The 20,408-nt window shown below is 37.8% G+C and overlaps 1 protein-coding gene and 1 non-coding gene across 2 annotated transcripts in view; one reads left to right on the top strand and one right to left on the bottom strand.

Annotated features, from left to right (window-relative positions):
- COG5 (component of oligomeric golgi complex 5) overlaps positions 1-20,408 on the top strand; it is a 281,556-nt gene that overhangs the window by 5,190 nt on the left and 255,958 nt on the right. The window contains exons 2-5 of the mRNA XM_036862985.1: positions 75-214; positions 3,385-3,442; positions 8,138-8,192; positions 8,292-8,361. Coding sequence (XP_036718880.1) covers positions 75-214; positions 3,385-3,442; positions 8,138-8,192; positions 8,292-8,361 — 323 coding nt within the window. The remainder of the gene's footprint in view (positions 1-74; positions 215-3,384; positions 3,443-8,137; positions 8,193-8,291; positions 8,362-20,408) is intronic.
- TRNAE-UUC lies at positions 4,795-4,866 on the bottom strand. The gene has a single exon. It is a non-coding gene; the product is annotated as a tRNA-Glu (tRNA).

The following is a 20,408-nucleotide window of genomic DNA, read 5'->3' as shown; positions in this document are numbered from 1 at the left end:
ATTGTTCTGTTGTTTAATATCTGTGGTTTGGTGCAGTGTAATTAATAAGGATTTTTTCTTATTTTTTTTCCCAGAGTGTTACAGTGATTTTTTAAATGAAGACTTTGATGTAAAGACTTATACTTCTCAATCTATTCATCAAGCTGTAATTGCTGAACAACTAGCAAAACTTGCCCAAGGAATCAGTCAGTTGGATAAAGAACTGCACTTACAGGTAATTCCAATTTTCTGGATCATACAATTTATTCAACCCAGAGTGATAATATATCATTTTTATAATCCTTTTATTATTTAATCTAAATGTGTATTTACATGAACAAATGTATATTTTTCCAAGTATATCTTTGAAAAATTTTCTGTAAACTACTTTTTGTTATTTGAAAAATGGATATACCCATCTCTCCAAAACCTTTTATTCATACTTTGTTTTCATCATCTTAACTGATATGGAGAGAATATAGGTAGGCAAAAAATAGGATGTCTTTGATAAAGATAATAGAAAATGGAATTTTGGAAGCAGAACAGTGTGAATAAGAAAAACTGGATGTTCCTATCAGCAGTTCACACTTTATGAGCACAAAATGTAACATTTGATGAAATTACAGAAAGTTGATAAATTTGTGGTGGATAGAACACAATGAGGGGAGTTAGGAGATAGGTCCGAATCTCAGTTGTGCTGTTACCTTTCATATCATGTAATGCCTTTGAGTCTTGCTTTTTTTTTTAAAAAAAGGAGAAAAACCTATGGAATGGGTTGGAGTGAATAAGGGGGAAGAGGAGATTGTAGTAGAAAATCTTGAAGGTTCCTTCCTCTTCTACAATTCTGTGATTTTTATAGGATGGTTTTATGGTGTACTTCCTAGTGTTGCCTTTCTTTCTGAGTAGGCACTTAAATATTTAAATGAATGAACATTTGCATGAATAAATGAACTATTTTCCAGGAAACCTAGATCTGGTATAACGAGACATGTTCCCTTAAGTTTTTCGTGTCTTACTTTATCAATTAAAAGAGCAGTTTGGGGCTTCCCTGGTTTCGCAGTGGTTAAGAGTCCGCCTGCAAATGCAGGGGACATGGGTTCGAGCCCTTGTCCGGGAAGATCCCACATGCTGTGGAGCAACTAAGCCTGTGTGCCACAACTACTGAGCCTGCGCTCTAGAGCCCACGAGCCACAACTACTGAGCCCACGTGCCACAACTACTGAAGCCCGCGCGCCTAGAGCCTGGGCTTTGCAACAAGAGAAGCCGCCGCAATGAGAAGCCTGCACACTGCAACGAAGAGTAGCCCCCGCTTTTCGGAACTAGAGAAAGCCTGTGCGCTGCAATGAAGACCCAACGCAGCCAAAAATAAAATTAATAAAAAATAACTACATTTATTAAAAAAAAGATAGAAGTATATATTATACACAATTCTTTAAAAAAAAAAAGAGCAGCTTGGTTCGGACTGGGATGACTTTTAAGGTCAGTTAAAATTCTTATTATATAATTAGAGATCAATACTTATTGAGGAACATTTATAGGACAGTTTTAATTGTCAGGCTTTGCTTTAGGCTGTGCGGATAGAAAAATGAAAACATTTCCTGGCTCTCCAAGGATTCACAGACCAGTGGCAGATACAGGCAGAAATAAAGACAGGCAAGTGATGCCTGTTTTAAATAGAATAGTACAAACTGTCTGTGGGAGCAGGGGAAAATGCACTTAATTCTGCCTGGGTTTCTCAGGGGGTAGCTTTTTGCAGGAGCCACCTGAAATTCTTTCTGCCTTTATGTGGTTGGCATTTTCCTTATTCTTTGCATATAGTACCTTCTCTGAAGGAATCAATAAAAACTTAAAATCTATTTGACATCTCCTAGAGGGGGCAAGTTATACTTACAGTGGTTCTGGATGTAGGGTGGAGGAAGTCTCTGATTCCTGGTATGAGATCTGAACCTGCTACAATTGTTTTTCTGCAGAAGCAAAATTGGGATAATGCTAACCAAACCAGTAAATAAAATATAATAAAAATAATTTAAAATATCATTGAGATGATTAAAATTACAAAAGATGTACCGAAGTATGTATTAGTCAGGGTTTTAGTGCAGGAAGCAGAAACTGCTCTAGGTATTTAAAGCACGAAGATATTTAATACAGAGGACTGGATGGGTAGCTAATGGAATGAGTTGAAGGATCTACCACAGATGCAACACAGAGACCTGGAAGCTCCTGCTGTTACCTCCCATGCCACTGCTAAAGTTCAGCTTCTGGATGCTTGGTAACTGAACTCTGGAATGATCTATAGGGCTATCTCAACTGTCTCTAAATCCTCAGGTCTCAGGACTTTGCTTACCAGCTGAAACAGTAATGGGAAGATAGTTTTCCTCTTTCTTCTGTCTTCTGAATCTCTTGGAAATTCATCCATTTGACCACAGGGGAGTCTATGAAATTGTAGTTTTAGGCTTTTCAGCCTTTCCAGAGTATCACAAGGGACAAAGAATAGAGAATTAGAAAAATATTCATCTTGTTAGGATGGACACATTAATGACCATATCAGTGGACTGGGGAGAACTCAGATGTCTTCTGGATAAGAGACATAGGAGACCAAAAGTAGCACTTATTTTAGATATGTGATAGAGGAACTTGCTAGAATGACAAGTGACATGTGAAACAGGACAAAGTAGAGGATTTAGGCATTCCATTGAATGAATCTTTGCTGATTGGGAGCTTCAGTTTACAGACTAGACATGAAACTTCTTATTCATTGTAATAAAGCGTACAAAATAATAAGGATTCCTGCATTGTTCTAAAGATTTGCTTGATTTCTTGGTGTTTCTAGGACTCTCTTGCATGTAGCCTTTAACTCTTAACTTTTATGGGTTTTTTTTTTTTTTTTTGCTATGACTATTCACACTGCCCTAATTTTCTTAAAAATACCAGTCTTCTGTAAGGAAGAGGATTTGCTTTGACATTAGGAAGCTGGAAGCAGAGAGATGTTTAGGGAGGTGCTGACTCTGCTTTATCTTTCCAAATTAGAATGTGGTCTTGATGCTGAATTAAATGCAAGAACTAAAAGAACCTGATGTTTGAAAACACTCTTTAAAAGGGAAGCATGTATTAATTAGCGTGGCAAGAATTAGCTGTTTTTTTGTTTTTCAGTTTGGGCACAACTCCTTCTGCACATCCCCCTAGGAAACCACGGGGCTAATGAAAAGACGTCTTTGGCTGTGTGTTGAGCTGTAGCGTGTTTGTGTTCCCACCAGTCATTCAGCTCAAACACACCTTTATAACCTGTATTTTTTGTATTAGCATTTTCCCACTTTCCATAAAGAGAGAGACCTTCAATTCTACTTTGTGGTTACAAATTAAAATACTTAATACTTGCAGTGCTGATTATTCATTCTTGATTTTCAGGTCGTTGCAAGACATGAAGATTTATTGGCACAAGCAACTGGGATTGAGTCTTTGGAAGGTATATTTCCATTAACTATTATACATTATACAGAGCTAACCCAGGGCTTGGAAACGTCTCCTGTGAAGGGTCAGAAAGTAAATATTTTAGACTTTGAAGGTCATACCGTCTCTTTTGCAACTACTAAACTCTGCTGTTACAGGGTGAAAGCAGCCAGGTAATATGGAAACGAATGTGTGTGGCTGTGTTCCAACAAAACTTTAATAAAACTTTGCTGATCCCTGAGCTAAACTCTCCGGGTTTAAATCCTTGCTTTCCCACCTACTAGAAGTGTGACTTTGGACAACTTACTTAACCTTTCTGTGCCTCAGTTTTATCTATAAAGGAGGAGTATTAATATGTACTAATATGTTATTTAGAGGATTAAATGAGTTAACACAATGCCTGGAACAATTCCTGGCACATATTTAGTGCTTTTGTAACTGTTAGTTAATTAAAACAAATAAGCAGGGGAATTCCAGTGGTTACAGTGGTTAGGACTCCGCACTTTCACTGCTACGGGCGTGGGTTCAATCCCTTGTTGGGGAACTAGGATCCAGCAAGCTGCGTGGTGTGGCCAAAAAAAACAGAAACAAAAACAAAATCAACTCCACCAAAGTAGTGGAAATAGGCTTGAATTCTTTCCTTACGTTTGGCTTTCTTTGAAATGCTTTTCAAAAATGGAAGTATAGTAGACTAATAATACATTGGATTTTTATTATGAACTCTCTTATTTTTGTTTGACATCTTTTATGAATTTTTCATTCTCTCTTTATTAAATTAAATTACATCTCATAAATATGAAATGTTAATATTGTATTTTCCATTATCACTTGTGATTACTGTTGATCATTGCACATCAAAAGAAAGCCAAGTGATTCTTCCCTATGTTGATGAAATTCTTAAGGAAGAAGGATGTTGCTTTCTGCTTCCTCTAGTATTTCTTATGTGCACTCAAAGATGTTATTTTCAGCACGTGCACTGTTTCTAAGGCATCCTGATAAAGAACATAGTATTTTGGAAATAACAGTTTGTTATTTGAATATTTAGGATAGATATCAGACTATGTTCGTGGGAAAATTAAGAGGCTCTAGGTACTGACTTACTACGGAAAATTAATTTTCTTTCATCTCATATTTTTGTATGTTTCTGGAAGCAAGTAAATAATACCTTGTTTTTAATGGTAATTTTTGTAAACAAATGAATAAAGGTTTTTTTCCTTTATAGAAACCCATAGGGATGTCACGGTAGTACGTTGATTTTGAGTGTATATAGTTGTAGGTGAATCATCACAACAGAAATACTTCTCACTGTGGTTTTCTTTTTCTTTTTTTTTTTAAATTGGCCACACCACATGGCTTGCAGGATCTTAGTTCCCCAGCCAGGGATTGAACCTGGGCCACGACAGTGAAAGTGCCGTGTCCTAACCACTGGACCACCAGGGAGTTCCCTATATGTGTTTAGTTCTATAGTGTGCTGATTTTCCCCAGAGTGCTTTTCAGTGATTAAAATATTTAAAATATGCTGTTAGACTGAGTTAGAATGACTATCCATTGGGTGACTGTGTACAGTACAAAGGCTGACTTCTCTGAATTCCTATGATAATCTAAGAATATTCTCCAGATTATTTGAACATAAGTCAAAGTATGAATCAGTTAGTATTCATTTTAGCATGATGTGTATTTCTAATCATTTATTAAACTTTTTGAGATGTGTTTTATGTATTTGAAAATGAGTATTATCCCAACTTCTACTTCATCTGCTTTTTCTCCTATATATTTAAAATTTTGGCCGTGTAATTCATTTGGAGATATATTTATTTAGCCTATTTTATTAAAATTTACTCTCTCTTCATTTTTTGTTTATTTATGCATTTAAATTTTAATTGAGAATTTGTTAGATTCCAGGCAACTGTAACAGTATACAGAGTCCCTGTCCTTATGGAGTTTGGAGGTATATTTAATTAAGCCTATTTTATTAAAAAGAGATAGCCTAATTTCTTCATTTATTTGCTCTCTCAGTCAAATAGTAATTGAGAACTTGTTAGATACCAGGCACCTGTGAACAATAGAGTCACTATTCTCATGATATTTATGTTCTAGGTAGGGAATTAGACCAAAAAAAAAAAAATGTGTAAGTGGGGAACTTCAGGTACTTTTAAGTCCTAAAAGAAAATAAAATAGATGATGAGGTAGAAGAATGGGAGTTCCTTACTAGCTAGGATGGGCAGGAGATGCTTCTTTGAGAAGATGACATTTGAACTGAGATCTGAATGATGAGAAAGAGCTACCACATGACTATCTGGGGAGGAGAGTGTGGTAAGCTGAGGGACCAATAAATGGAATTAGCGTGGCACGTTTGAAGGGCAGAAAGAAAAGGCTAGTATGACTAGAGTTTAGTGAATGAGGGAAAGAACTGTAGATGAGGTTCTTGGGAAGGAATTTTGATTTTCATTCTAAATGCAATGGTAAACAGTTGGAGGGTTTTAATTAGAGATGTTATGTGATTAATGCTCTAAAAAGTTTTCTCTGGTGGCTCTATAAGAAGGCAAGAGTAGAATTTGGGGTACCAACTTAGAAGCTATTAGATTAGTAGACATTGATGGTGCCTTGAATTAGTGGTGGATGTAAAGAGAGAGAAGTGAATGGGATAAAATGGGGGTAGAGCTGATAGGATTTGTTGATGGGAAATGAAAGGTCTGAGGGAAAAAAGTCACCAACAGTGATTCCTAAGATTTTAGTCTGAAAAATTGGATAGATGATGGTATGAGTAACTGAGATGCGTCACACTGGAGAGGATCATGGTGGGGCAGAAGTTATCTTGCGTGTCTTAAATTTGTCATAAGAAAGTTCAGGGCTGGAGATTTGTGTCTGTGTGTGTGTGTGTGTATAGACAGGCGTAAAGAAAATCTATATAGATGTATGTACATATGTGTGTATATAAAATCAGTATTTTATTGAACAGATAGTGTTTAAAACATTGGGTTTGAATGAAATCCCTAAGAGAGATTCTAGATGGAGAAGAGAAGGTGGCTGAGGGTCAAATCTTGGAGTACTCCAGCATGTAGGGATCTAACAGAGAAGGGGTAGGAGCAACCAGTGCCATCAGAGGGAACCCAGGAGGGCGATGACGTGGAAGCCTAGAGAAAAAAATGTTTTAGGGAGGGAGTGGTTCAACGTGTCGTGAATTTCTGAGAGTTAAACAAGATCAAGACAGAACTGACAGTAGAATTCGGCACCTTGGAGATTTCTGGTGACCTTGACAAGATCTGTTTTGGTGGCATATGTGTGAAAGGTGTTGCGAGTGGGTTGTGGAGAGAATAAGATGTGAGGAAGTGATGATAACAAGGAAAGCCAGTTCATTCTTGGAGGTTTAAGGTCAGTGAACCATAATACCGGCAGAAATCCTTGGGTCCAGAAAGGATTCTATTGGACTGAGCCATATTAAAACATATTTGTATGCAGATAGGAGTATTAGTTGATTCTTAAATTACTTCATCTAATATGACAACATTCTATACTTAAATTTATTTAGAATGCTATGTTTCAAAACTGCAGCTATGCCAGTTGAATATAGAAACTGAGTTTTAAGGAATATAGTTCAAAATAATTAAATCTGTAATATTGGAAAGCCCATTTTTAGGCATATAAAAAAGTAAAATTTAAGATCTGTCTTCCTGAAAATAATTTTACAATTTTATAAACAGTTCTTCATCATGTTATGTAAGTAGAGAGTAAAGGCAATAATATACTTGCTGTCCATATTTATTATTTATCTAGCATTGGGGGTTAGAGAGAGTATACCAGGAGGAGAGTACCTCATTTCCAGATCGTTCAGGGCGTTGTAGACCAAGCCGTGGACTTTAGTTTTAACACAGGAGCGAAGGGGAGACTGGGGAAGGGTTTTAGCAGATGAGTGTTATAATTTGCACTTCCAAAGATCACTCAGGCTTTTTTTTTTTTTTAATATAATTTTAAAAATAAATTTCTTTATTTATTTTTTGGCTGTGTTTGGTTTTCGTTGCTGGGTGTGGGCTTTCTCTAGTTGAGGCGAGCAGGGGCTACTCTTCATTGCGGTGTGCGGGCTTCTCATTGTGGTGGCTTCTCTTGTTGCGGAGCAGGGGCTCTAGGCGTGTGGGCTTCAGTAGTTGTGGCTCACGGGCTCAGTGGTTGCGGCTCGCGGGCTCTAGAGTGCAGGGTCAGTAGTTGTGGCGCACGGGCTTAGTTGCTCTGCAGCATGTGGGATCTTCCTGGACCAGGGCTTGAACCCATGTCCCCTGCATTGGCAGGTGGATTCTTAACCACTGCGCCACCAGGGAAGTCCCACGCTTCTTTTTTCCTAATTGTAGTACAATACACATTAACATGAAATTTACCACTTTAACCATTTTAAACTATCTTAGTGCTATTAATTACATTTACAGTGTTGTGCAACCATCACTATCCAGTTCCAGAACTTTTTCATCACCTCAAATGGAAACCCTGTACCCATTAAGCAGTCACTTCCCATTCCTTGTCAGACCTCTTTAGTGGAGCAAGGTTAGGACGGGGAAGACTAGTCAGAGGTTTTTGCAATAGTCTAGGTAAAAGATATTGGTTGGATTATGATGACGGCAGAAAAAAATGGAAAAATTTCTCTATTTTTTTCTTTTAACTTTTTACCTGATTTGAACCCTTGTAAATTTGTAAAGTAACGTAAACTGTTATGTTTTCCTAGGTGTCCTTCAGATGATGCAGACAAGAATTGGGGCTTTACAGGGAGCTGTTGATAGGTACTGTTGTTCATTTTGTAAATAAATGAAATGGAAAGATTTTTATCCATTGATATTTTGAAGATGATTTTGTCACTCCTCTTTCTGTTTTTCCTTTAGGATGAAAGCAAAAATTGTTGAGCCATACAATAAAATAGTAGCCCGTACTGCTCAACTAGCAAGACTTCAGGTAGGTCCTCACTTGTCATTTCTTTGTACTTTTACTTCATTTTGTCTTTATAAGCGAGCAAATTTCAAGAGAATGAATTCTGAGGAAGTAAGAGAATATGAGAGAAAAAGGGAAAAATACTAAAGCTTTAAAAGAAGATATTCAGTTTAAAAAATAAAAATCTAAACTACTATTCAAGTGAATTATTTTCACTCTTATTATTTCAGTGTATTACTATTTAGAATTCAAAATTATTTCTCTTAATAGAGAACAGGAAGAAACCTAACTTTTATCCTTACAGTTTGCTATGATTCAGTGTAAGGAACCCAAACCTATAACTTCTGTAATACAGCAGTCCCCAGCCTTTTTGGCACCAGGGACCGCTTTCGTGGAAGACAGTTTTTCCACGGACTGGGGAGGTGAGGGTGGGGGGATGGTTGGTTTCACATGATTCAAACGCATTATATTTATTGTGCACTTTATTTCTGCTATTGTCACATTGCAATATATAATGAAGTGATTATACAACTCACCATAATGCAGAATCCGTGGGAGCCCTGAGCTTGTTTTCCTGCAACTAGATGGTCCCATCTGGGGGTGATGGGAGACACTGACACCTGAAGTGTGTTGCTTAGGTCCAGTCTACTCCGTAATCTCGTTTTGGTTGCTGTCACTGCAGAAAACCCTGCTTCACAAAGATAGGATGCTGGAAACGGAAGCAGGCTTTTCAGTGCTTTCGTGGCCGTCTCAGGATATCCCACCTTGACTTTAATTCAGAACGTATGGAGATTTAAAGTTGTCTCAAACATACTTTTAAGGCCACCGTCATTTACGATCTCAAGCATTTGATCCTCTTCTAGCACAAAGTCGATTCACCGGGCTTATTCACAAATGGGTCGCGGATCCATGCCTTCCCAGTTCGGGGGTCTTTTGTGGCTGGGAAGTAATGCTCAGACTCTTTTGAAAGCTGAGATAGGTGATCATGCACCAGCTGGGAGAAAGAAGGCCCTGGCTCAGCCTCTTTCAAAATCTCTGCTAATACTTGAAACATGTCAAAAATCCTAGTGTTCACTCATTGCCCCCATAATTCCAGTTTGGCCTTGAATGCAGCCATTTTATCTGCCAACTTGAACACAGTTGTTGTTCTCCCCTGAAGTGACAGATTGAGTTTGTTGAGCAGGTTGAATATGTCACACAAGTAAGCAAGTTTTGCGACCCCATTCTGTGGCGCTGAAATGTGCTGCCAGTGGTGACTGTTTTTCTAAAAGAAATCTCTGTAGTGGCTCTCGTAACTCAAAAACTCTGGCCAGTGATCTACCTTTAGAAAGCCATCTCACTTCTGTGTATAAGGGAAGACGTGTGTGCTCTGCGTCCATCTCCTCATAGAGCTGTGTGGACAGTTGTGAGTTAAGGGCATGTATTTTAATATGGTTCATAATTTTAATCACATCCCGCACAACGTTAAGTTCAGGTGACATTTTTCAGCTAGCCAGCATTTCCCTATGGATGACACAGTGCGTAGACTCACATTCAGAAGCAACCTCTTTGACCCGAGTAGTGAAACCAGAAAGCCGTCCAATCATGGCAGCCGCTCCATCTGTGCATATATCCACACAAAATGACCAATTCAGTTTTCCTGATGTGTAATCATTCAAAGACTCGAAGAGTTCTGCAGCTGTTGTGTTGGTTGGCAGCAAAAGTGCACATAACATATCCTCATGCACATCCTCCTGAAAGATATACCGCACAAAAACAAGCATTGTTGCCTTGTTGTCAGCATCAGTAGACTCGTCAACCTGGATTGCGTACCATGGTGACTCATTAATCCTCTCTAACAATTGTGCCTCAGTATCCTCTGCTATTTCATCAATTCGTCTAGTTATGGTGCTAGCCAAAAGAGGAACACGTGCCACGTTTTGAACTGCAGCCTCTCCTAAAAGTTGATGACAGATGTCCTTAGCAGCAGGCAGGCTCAACTCTTCACCAGTGGTAAAGGGCTTTTTCTTAAAGATTTATTTATTTAGTTTATTTTTGGCTGCGTCGGGTCTTAGTTGCGGCACGCAGGATCTTCATTGAGGTACGTGGGATCTTTCATTGCAGTGCGCAGGCTCTTCATTGCGATGCACAGGTTTCTCTCTAGTTGTGGCGGGCGGGTTTTCTATTCTCTAGTTGTGACGCGCAGGCTCCAGGGCGTGTGGGCTCTGTAGTTTGCGGCACGCAGGCTCTCTAGTTGAGGCGCACAAGCTCAGTAGTTGTGGTGTGCGGGCTTAGTTGCCCTGCAGCATATGGGATCTCAGTTCCCTGACCAGGGATTGAACCCGTGTCCCCTGCATTGTAAGGCGGATTCTTTACCACTGGACCGCCAGGGAAGCCCAGTAAAGGGCTTCTTAGCTTTAGCAATGTGGTTAGGCACTAAGAATGATGCTCTCAGTGCAGACACATTTGATGAAGTGGTGGCCTTCAGTAATTGCCTCTGTTCTTCGTGTTCACGTTTTTTTCTTTTGAAAAACTCCAAAGGCTTGTCTTTTAATGCAGGGTGCTTGGTCTCCATGTGGTGAAACAGTTTTGAAGGTTTCATGGCTTCCTCGGATAGCTAGTTGCCACATATTATACAGAGTGGGCATGGAGAATGTGAATCACCTGCAGCAACGAAACCCGTAATTTAAGTAGGACTCTTGGTATTTTCTTTTAAATGCAGCATTCGTTTTGTTGGCAGTCTTAGAATCTTCTGCTGTCTCATCATTGGGTCTTTCCCCCCTTTCAAAAAAGCTCTCCAGCGACGTTTGTTTTTTACTCATTTTGGCTAGGGTTGGCTTGTGGGTTTACCAAAACTGTGACTGAGACAAGTGCACAGTGCAGGAAAGAGGTGTGGACAGAAGTGGTAAATAAAATAATGGGCAGGCCACGCGCAGACTGAAATAAGTGTCAGTTTCTGACTTAAAGCCTGCCACCACATGCAGTTGTACAATCGAAGTACATCAACTCACTTGTCACTGTAAAGCCTGCCACCAGATGCAGCTTAATTGTCACTTTCCACTCACTGATAGAGTTTTGATATGAGTCTGCAAGCAGTTGATTTATTACGGTCTCTGTGTAGTCAAAACTCTCTGTTAATGATAATCTGTATTTGCAGCCGCTCCCCAGAGCTAGCATCACTGCCTCAGCTCCACCTCAGATCATCAGGCATTAGATTCTCATAAGGAGCGAGCAATCTAGATCCCTCACATGCGCAGTTCACAGCAGGGTTTGTGCTCCTATGAGAATCTAATGCTGCCACTGATCTGACACGAGGCGGAGCTCAGGCAGCAATGCGAGCGATGGGGAGCGGCTGTAAATACAGATGAAGCTTCGCTCTCTCACCCGCCGCTCACCTCCTGCTGTGTGGCCTGGTTCCTAACAGGTCTGTGGCCCGGGGACTGGGGGCCCCAGCTATAATACATGTTTTAGTATTTTAATCTTTGCTATTTCTGGGTCAGTTTTTGTCAATTGACCTTTCTTCTTCTTACGGGTTTTATTTTTATGCTTCTTTTCATGCTTGGTAATTTTTGATTTTATATAGTAAAGGTGTGTTTTGTGTTCAGGGGTCTGGATTTTTAAAAATTTCCTTGAAATGGTGTTGGACTTTATTCTTGTTCACAGTTAAGTTACTTGAAATTAGTCTGATCTTTTTGAGGATTGGTTTTAAATACTTATTTATTTATTTATTTATTTATTTAGCTGCATCGGGTCTTAGTTGCGGCTTGCAGGATCTTTGCGGCACGTGGGATCTTTGCTGCAGCATGAGGGGCCTTTTGTGGTGTGTGGGCTTCTCTCTAGTTGTGGTTCATGGGCTCAGTAGTTGCGGCACGCGGGCTCTCTAGTTGTGGCGCACGGGCTTAGTTGCCCCACGGCATGTGGGGTCTTTGTTTCCTGACCAGGGATCAAACTCACGTCCCCTGCATTGGAAGGAGGATTCTTAACCACTGGACCACCAGGGAAGTCCCCAAGGATTGGTTTTAAATCTTTGTTAGTGCAGGTTCAGAGCATCCTTTAGCCTAGGGATAGTTTAGCTGTGTTTACTACTAGGTCCTTCCACTATGAGCTCTGTGCATTGTTTCAGTGTTTCTTTCCTTGTGTTTCCTCTTACACATGCACAGACTGGCACTTAGCCAGAGACTTGAGGCCATGTTTCTGCCCATCTCCCCAGCCTCTCCTTCCTGGCCAGTTCTCTGCCCATAAACTCTAGCTCCTTTCGGCTTTCCTGAAATCTGCTCTGTTTCCGCACTTCAGAGAGACTGTCGTGTTCTGTTTGCCTTTGCTCTGCTTCAGCTAGAAAATTGTCTCCCGGCAGTAAATTGGAATAGTTGTTAAGCTCATTTTCTTTATTTTCTTTCTCCTGTGCTATTTTTCAGTATCTGTTGTCTGAAAATTTTATTTCATGTATTTTGTTCAGTTTTCTAGTTGTTTAAGATGGGAGGGTAAATTCTGCCCTATTATTTCATCATTGTTAGAAGTAGAAATTGCCTTCATTAAAAAAAATTGAATTATAAGTCACATACTATAAAATTCACCACTTTAAAGTACACGTTTAAGTGTTAACTGAGTGATTTTTACTATATTCACAGGGTTGTGCAATCATCACCGCTGTCTAATGCCAAAACATTTTCATTACTCCAGAAAGAAACCTTACGCTCAGTAGTAATCATTCCTCCTACCCCCTTCCCCCTCCCCCCTCCCCAGCTTTCTAATCTGCTGTCTGTCTATGGATTTGCCTCTGCTGGATATTTCATATAAATGCATCATACATTGTGTGGCATTTTTTTGTCTGGCTTCTTTCACTTAGCAAAATGTTTTCAAGGTTTATCCATGTTGTAGCATGTATCAGTACTTCATTCCTTTTTATGACCAAATAATATTCCATTGTATGGATATACCACATTTTTGTTTATCCATTTATTTTGCTTGCCTATCAGTTGATAGATAGTTGTGTCCGCTTATTGGCTATTATGAATAAAAACTGTTAACGAACATTTGTGTACAAGTTTTTGTGTGATGTGTTTTTTTCAGTTATCTTGGGTGTATACCTGAGAATATATATGCTAGGTCATATGCTAACTCTGTGTTTAACATTTTGACATATCAAATCAATATATGAACACCTTAAACTTAAACAATGTTGTATGTCAATTATATTTCAACAAAGCTGGAAAAAACTTTTTGAGGAGTGCCAAACTGTTTTCCAAAGCAGCTGTACCATTTTATATTCCTGTCAGCTATATATGAGGGTTTCAGTTTCTTTCTCACCAAGACTTCTTTTCTTTTTAATATAGCCATCCTATTGGTTATGAAGTACTATCTCGTTGTTTTGATATGAATTTCCCCAATGACTAATGATACTGAGCATCTTTTATTGTGCCTATCGGCCATTTGTATATATTCTCTGGAGAAATGTCTATTCATATCTTTTGCTCATTTTTAAAATGAGTTATTTGTCTATTCCCTCTTTCCCTCCCTCCCTCCCTTCCTTTCTATACTTGGCATATTGTGTTCTGGCTTCCAATTTAGTTGTTGAGAAGCTGTCATTCTGACCTGGTCTTTTGAAGGTAATCTGCAGGTTTCCTCTGGTTTCTTTTTTAAAAATTATTTATTTATTTATTTATTTTAACATCTTTATTGGAGTATAATTGCTTTACATTGTTATGTTAGTTGCTGCTATATAACAAAGTGTATCAGCTGTACCTATACATATATCCCCATATCCCCTCCCTCTTGCATCTCCCTCCCACCCTCCCTATCCCACCCCTCTAGGTGGTCACAAAGCACCGAGCTGATCTCCCTGTGCTATGCGGCTTCTTCCCACTAGCTATCTGTTTTACATTTGGTAGTGTATATATGTCAATGCCACTCTCTTACTTCGTCTCAGCTTACCCTTCCCCCTCACTGTGTCCTCAAGTCCATTCTCTATGTCTGCATCTTTATTCCTGTACTGCCCCTAGGTTCTTCAGAACCATTTTTTTCTTTTTTTTAGATTCCATATATATGTGTTAGCATACGATATTTGTTTTTCTCTTTGATTTCCTTCAGTTTCAGAATGGTTTCTTTTTATTCATTTCATGTGCAATTTGTTTTTCTTCTTCCATCTGTAAGTTTATCTCTTTCATCATTTCTAAGCTGTGCTTTCTTCAAGTATGTATCATTCTCTCCTTTGTCTTCAATTCTGATTAAATGTACACTCAGCTTTCTCTCTTTATCATCTAAGTCACTTACCCTCTTTTCCTTACTTTACATTTTTTTCCTTTCCTTGCTGTTCTCTGGAGTTTTTTCTGATTGGTTATCTACTTCATTAATTTATTCCTAACCACTTCCTGTGGTTAAAATAGTCTGTTATTCTTTTGCTAAGTTTTGGTTATTGTATGTTTTATTTTTAGAAGTTCTATGTTTCTTTTCCTAAAGTGCTATATGACCTATTTCTTGTTCCCTGACTTTGATTTCTTTGAATATAGTCTGCTGAAGTATTCTATTGCCTGACTCTGGTAGGTATAGTATTTGGATGTCTTTGTGGGTATGTTTATCTTGGTGGTACTTGCTGGTTCTGTCTAATGGAGTCCAGTTTTCCTGGGTGCCTCGTTATTTTTTGCTGCGTGTTGGACATTTTATTTGAAAAGTTATTTTTTAGAATATTTGAGTCCTTCAGACAGAATTTGTTTTGTTTTTCTATGGCAGCAGAAATCACTACCAGTCCAAGAACAACATTAAATTAAGTTTAATCAGTTTTAACTCTCCTCCTCCACTTTGTCTCAGAGGCTATCAAAATGTAGGATCTAGTTTTCCAGGACTAGCAAGTGATCTCAGATTACAAGTGGATTTGCTTCTTTTCTCTTTGGGTTCACTCTGCTTTACTTTTGGCTTGGTGTTTGTATCCATACTATCATTTCTTTGATGCTTTTGAGACATTTTTACATTTTATACAACAGTTTTAGTTCTTAATGGTAAGCTAAAAACGTAGTCTGCCATTATTTTTTTTTATTATTAATTAATTTATTTTTTGGCTGCGTTGGGTCTTCGTTGCTGCGCGTGGGCTTTCTCTAGTTGTGGCGAGCGGGGGCTACTCTTCATTGCGGTGTGCGCACATCTCATTGCAGTGGCTTCTCGTTGTGGAGCACGGGCTCCAGGCACGCGGGCCTCAGTAGTTGTGGCACGCAGACTCAGTAGTTGTGGCTCGCGGGCTCTAGAGCACAGGCTCAGTAGTTGTGGCGCACGGGCCCAGTTGCTCCGTGACATGTGGGATCCTCCCGGACCAGGGCTCAAACCCATGTCACCTGCATTGGCAGGCAGATTCTTAACCACTGCACCACCAGGGAAGTCCTACTCTGCCATTATTGAAAATAAGAAACTCACGTGTCTTCTCTTTTTTTATAAAATAAACATCAGATTATTTTTTTCCCCTGATAAAATTATTCAGTACTTCCTTAACACAAAAGAGAATGATGTCTTAAGTCCTAAATGTGGCATGTAAGTCCCTTCATGTTATTGCCTCTACTTGCTTTTTATCATTTTGTCATTCTGAAATAATTTATTCTGGATACTAATCACACTGAACTACTTTCTGTTCCTAAGTGTGCTGGAGATTCTCACATTCATTCCTTTGCACATTTTTTTCCCTAACTCAGAATGTTCTCGTCCCTCAGCAGATTCTAGTCAACTCTTCTGTGAAGTCCTCTCCTGCCCTTCTGACAGAGCAGAATATTTACTTATTTTATTTATTTATTTTTGGCCGCACTGTGCAGCATGTGGGATCTTAGTTCCCCGACCATGGGTCAAACGCACGCCCCCTGTATGGGAAGCGTGGAGTTTTAACCACTGGACCGCCCGGGAAGTCCCAGAATGTTTATTTTTTAAATTTTTTCATTTCTTTAATATCCTGTAGATGTTTCCATTATAATACTTTCTACATAGTTTTTGCCTTCCTCATACTCTCCTATAAGACTAAGCTCCTTGAAGGCTATGATAACATTTTAATATTTGAATGTCTAGCCTTAGCGTAGTGTTATGTACCATATTAAATGCTTAAGAAATGAGTTAAATAATTTGTTCCTTGGTCTGTGCCTTAGTTGTAATGTTTTTAAAAAATATGTAGCATATGTGACTCAACATATATAATACTAAAAATTTTTTTAATGGACTTATAAATGTCTCCTATAACAATCTGAGAAATATAGCATGTGAGAAGAGTTTGAATGTCAGTCTTTTTCAGAAGGATGAGAGATACAGGTTATTTCAGAGATAACCACTTAAGGGTATGTGGGGCAGTGAGGATACATAGAAACCTGTCTTAACAGTCAAAGAGGTATCGTGGGACAGTGGAATATGGCTCGGCCTACAATAATATCCTAACAATCACCCTTTCCTATAACTCAGGTCCTGCATCTCTGTCTGCTACTTTTTCTTACTGCCACTATGGATTAACCCTCATTCTCCTTTTCACTTGCTCCTTGTTTCACTCTTGCTTTTTTTGTCTCAAGGCTTCTGCTCTATCCTGTACACCCACTTTCCTAAAGAGAACAGTGTCTGTTTGTAACAGTTTTGGGCAGTTCTTGTGCGAGACAGTGTCATAGGTCACTGGTGATAGACTTTGTGGCATAGCATTGAGCTGGCATTGTTTCCCTGATCTAGTCAGCTGTGGCTAAGGTCACAAGGTCATATGACCTGAAATACCATGAACCACATATAAGGAGCTGCCCGAGCTACTTTCCTGAAGAAAGGGTGTGGGCACTGCAAGTGCTGCTCAGAGCGTTGGAGCTAATGTTTTACTTTTATGCTGAAATATACATTAAAACATTACTTCCATAGTTAAGTTGGGATTTAAATATTGCTTTTGAGAATAACTTTTTCATTTTGTACTAAAAATCATGGCCTTAAGTTAACTGGAATTCTTTTTCTTACGAAAGAATAGACTAATATGTAAGGATGGGATTAACTAAGAAAAGTGATTTTGCTGCTTGTATCTTCTTTACAGACTTCTCTCTAATAAAATGAAATTTTATAAAACATTTTGGTCTTTTGGACAGATGGAAATTAACTTTTTGTTTAGTAAACTTTAAAATATTTTTGTATATGAAGACATAGGAGTGTTTTTATTAGCAGAACTGTTCACGAGTATTAGTCTTCATGTGCTTCACACGATGTTTTGATTATAGATCATTGCTTAATTTTAAGCAATAAATTAAAATTTAATTTGTTAAATTAAACATTTAATTTAAGTTCACTTCTTTGCGTTCAACTCCAGATCTTAAACATGTCAGAATCATGCACTTCTTTTTTTTGCCTTTGTTTACTACAATCTTTTGACGGTAAGTTTTAAGAATCTTATTTATTTTTACCACCTAGCTAGGTATGTATTCATGATAAAAAATTTTTTTTCATGTGTATGTGGGACTTTAAAATGTATGAAAAATTTTAAGTATTCTAATTCAATAATTATGTTTAGAAGTTACATATCTCATCAGTTATGGGTGAGTAAACTGAGGTTCTACGAGTTACTTGCTGAAGTTCATATAGCCATTATGCAGCAGTGTTAAGATAAAACAGAATTTCTTTCTCTAAATTTAGTATTCTGTGCTTTTGATTCATAAAAAAGTAGAAAATACAGTTCCTGTTTTTCAGAAACTTGCTTGTAGGTAGAAAAATTAAAATCAAATCTAGGTTGATGAAGCACAGATGAAAGCACTGGACTAGGAGTTAAGAGACCTGACTTCACTCTTCATCCTTCTAGCTTCATGAACAAACTTTAGTTATCTTTTTTTCTGGCTTTGAGATACAATTGACGTATAACGTGTACATTTAAGATGCATAATGTGATAATTTGGTACATGTATATACTGTGAAATGCTTACCAGAGTGAAGTTAGTAACACGTATTTCACTTTACATGATTACCATTTTTGTTGTTGCGGTCATGGTGGTTTAGTATCTTTTTACAGTGAAAGTTTGGACTGGATCTGTGAATTCTCTTCCAGCTCTAAAATGCTGCATTTCTATGAAGCTGTGATAGTTTCTTTTTTGAAGGCTTTTATTTTTTATGGTTATGTAAGCGTGAGAGGTCAGGATTGTTTGTGTTTAAGATAAACACTTTTTATATTTATTATTGTTGTTAAATATTATTAATTTTAGCCCTAATATTAGCCCTAATTTTCTATACTCTTATTGTAAAAAATATTGCACTACTGTATAGGGGCAACTAAGTTGAATAACTTTGGTCAAATTATTATAAAGGAGGGGAGGGAAAAGAAAAAGAAAAATGTCTAGGTACATTTTGATATCTTTATTTCCAGTATTTAATTTTTCCTGAATTGACTCATATGCAGTCTTACCTTTAGGAAGGAAGTTCATCTTAGAAATTTGTTGCCATTCAGACTGCTTTGAAGTCTAAGGGCTCTTTGGAAGTTTATTTATGTTTTAACCATTTTTATTCTGTTCACTTTGACTAGACATTTCCATTTTGAACTTTGGGGAAACTTTAATGTTTCTGTTTAATCTTTTTATTCTTTGAGATCTTAATTCATTTAAATGCATGTGGTATAAGAAAGCAAGAAAGAAATAGCTATGAAGTTGCTTTTGCCTTGAACGTAAAATCCCTATGATTGTACCCTCAATTAGAAGAAAGTACTTCTACATTTAATTTCTTTTGCTTTTTATCCCCATTTCACTCTCTTTGCAGAAAGCCTTTTCTTTCTTTGAGCAGAAGCTTCTGACTTCATCTATATACATGAATACAGGAGTTGAATTTAATTATCATCCCAAGAATCATCTCTATCTTAGCTCTTTATAGTAACATTGTTTGCTTATGAACTGCCTCAGAGTTTTTCAGAAAGAAATTTTTAAGAGCTTATTATCCCTTACATAGAATATTTAAATTTTTTAAACTTCAACATTATGTAAGAAAATGAGATTTTAAACTTTCAAATCTTATAAGTTTTTAACACTTTTAATCATACGTTTTCAAAAATATAACAGCTTTATTGAGGTATAATTCACATACCTACATATAAGTTTTTTTATCTTTTTAATATTTTTAACTTTTTATCATTTCACTTTTTAATTTTTTAAGTCACGCACATATTAACTTTTCAATTTGAAGTGGTTTTTTCAATTTTATTTAATTTATTTTTTTGTACAGCAGCAGGTTCTTATTAGTCATCCATTTTATACACATCAGTGTATACATGTCAATCCTAATCGCCCAATTCAGCACACCACCACCCCACCCACCTCCACTTTCCCCCACTGGTGTCCATACGTTTGTTCTCTACATCTGTGCCTCAATTTCTGCCCTGCAGACCGGTTCATCTGTACCATTTTTCTAGGTTCCACATATATGCGTTAATATACGATATTTGATTTTCTCTTTCTGACTTACTTCACGCTGTATGACAGTCTCTAGATCCATCCACGTCTCTACAAATGACCCAATTTCGTTCCTTTTTACGACTGAGTAATATTCCATTGTATATATGTACCACATCTTCTTTATCCATTCGTCTGTCAATGGGCATTTAGGTTGCTTCCATGACCTGGCTCTTGTAAATAGTGCTGCAATGAACTTTGGGGTGCATGTGTCTTTTTGAATTATGGTTTTCTCTGGGTATATGCCCAGTAGTGGGATTGCTGGGTCGTATGGTAGTTCTGTTTTTAGTTTTTTAAGAAACTTCCATACTGTTCTCCATAGTGGCTGTGTCAATTTACATTCCCACTAACAGTGCAAGAGGGTTCCCTTTTCTGCACACCCTCTCCAGCATTTGTTGTTTGTAGATTTTCTGATGATGCCCATTCTAACTGGTGTGAGGTGATACCTCATTATAGTTTTGATTTGCATTTCTCTAATAATTAGTGATATTGAGCAGCTTTTCATGTGCTTCTTGGCCATCTGTATGTCTTCTTTGGAGAGATGTCTATTTAAGTCTTCTGCCCATTTTTGGATTGGGTTGTTTGTTTTTTTAATATTGAGCTGCATGAGCTGTTTATATATTTTGGAGATTAATCCTTTGTTGATTCGTTAGCAAATATTTTCTCCCATTCTGAGGGTTGTCTTTT

Source organism: Balaenoptera musculus, chromosome 9 (assembly GCF_009873245.2).
Source record: "Balaenoptera musculus isolate JJ_BM4_2016_0621 chromosome 9, mBalMus1.pri.v3, whole genome shotgun sequence".
Classification (NCBI taxonomy): Eukaryota; Metazoa; Chordata; class Mammalia; order Artiodactyla; family Balaenopteridae; genus Balaenoptera; species Balaenoptera musculus.
This window is presented reverse-complemented; position numbering and strand designations above follow the sequence as displayed.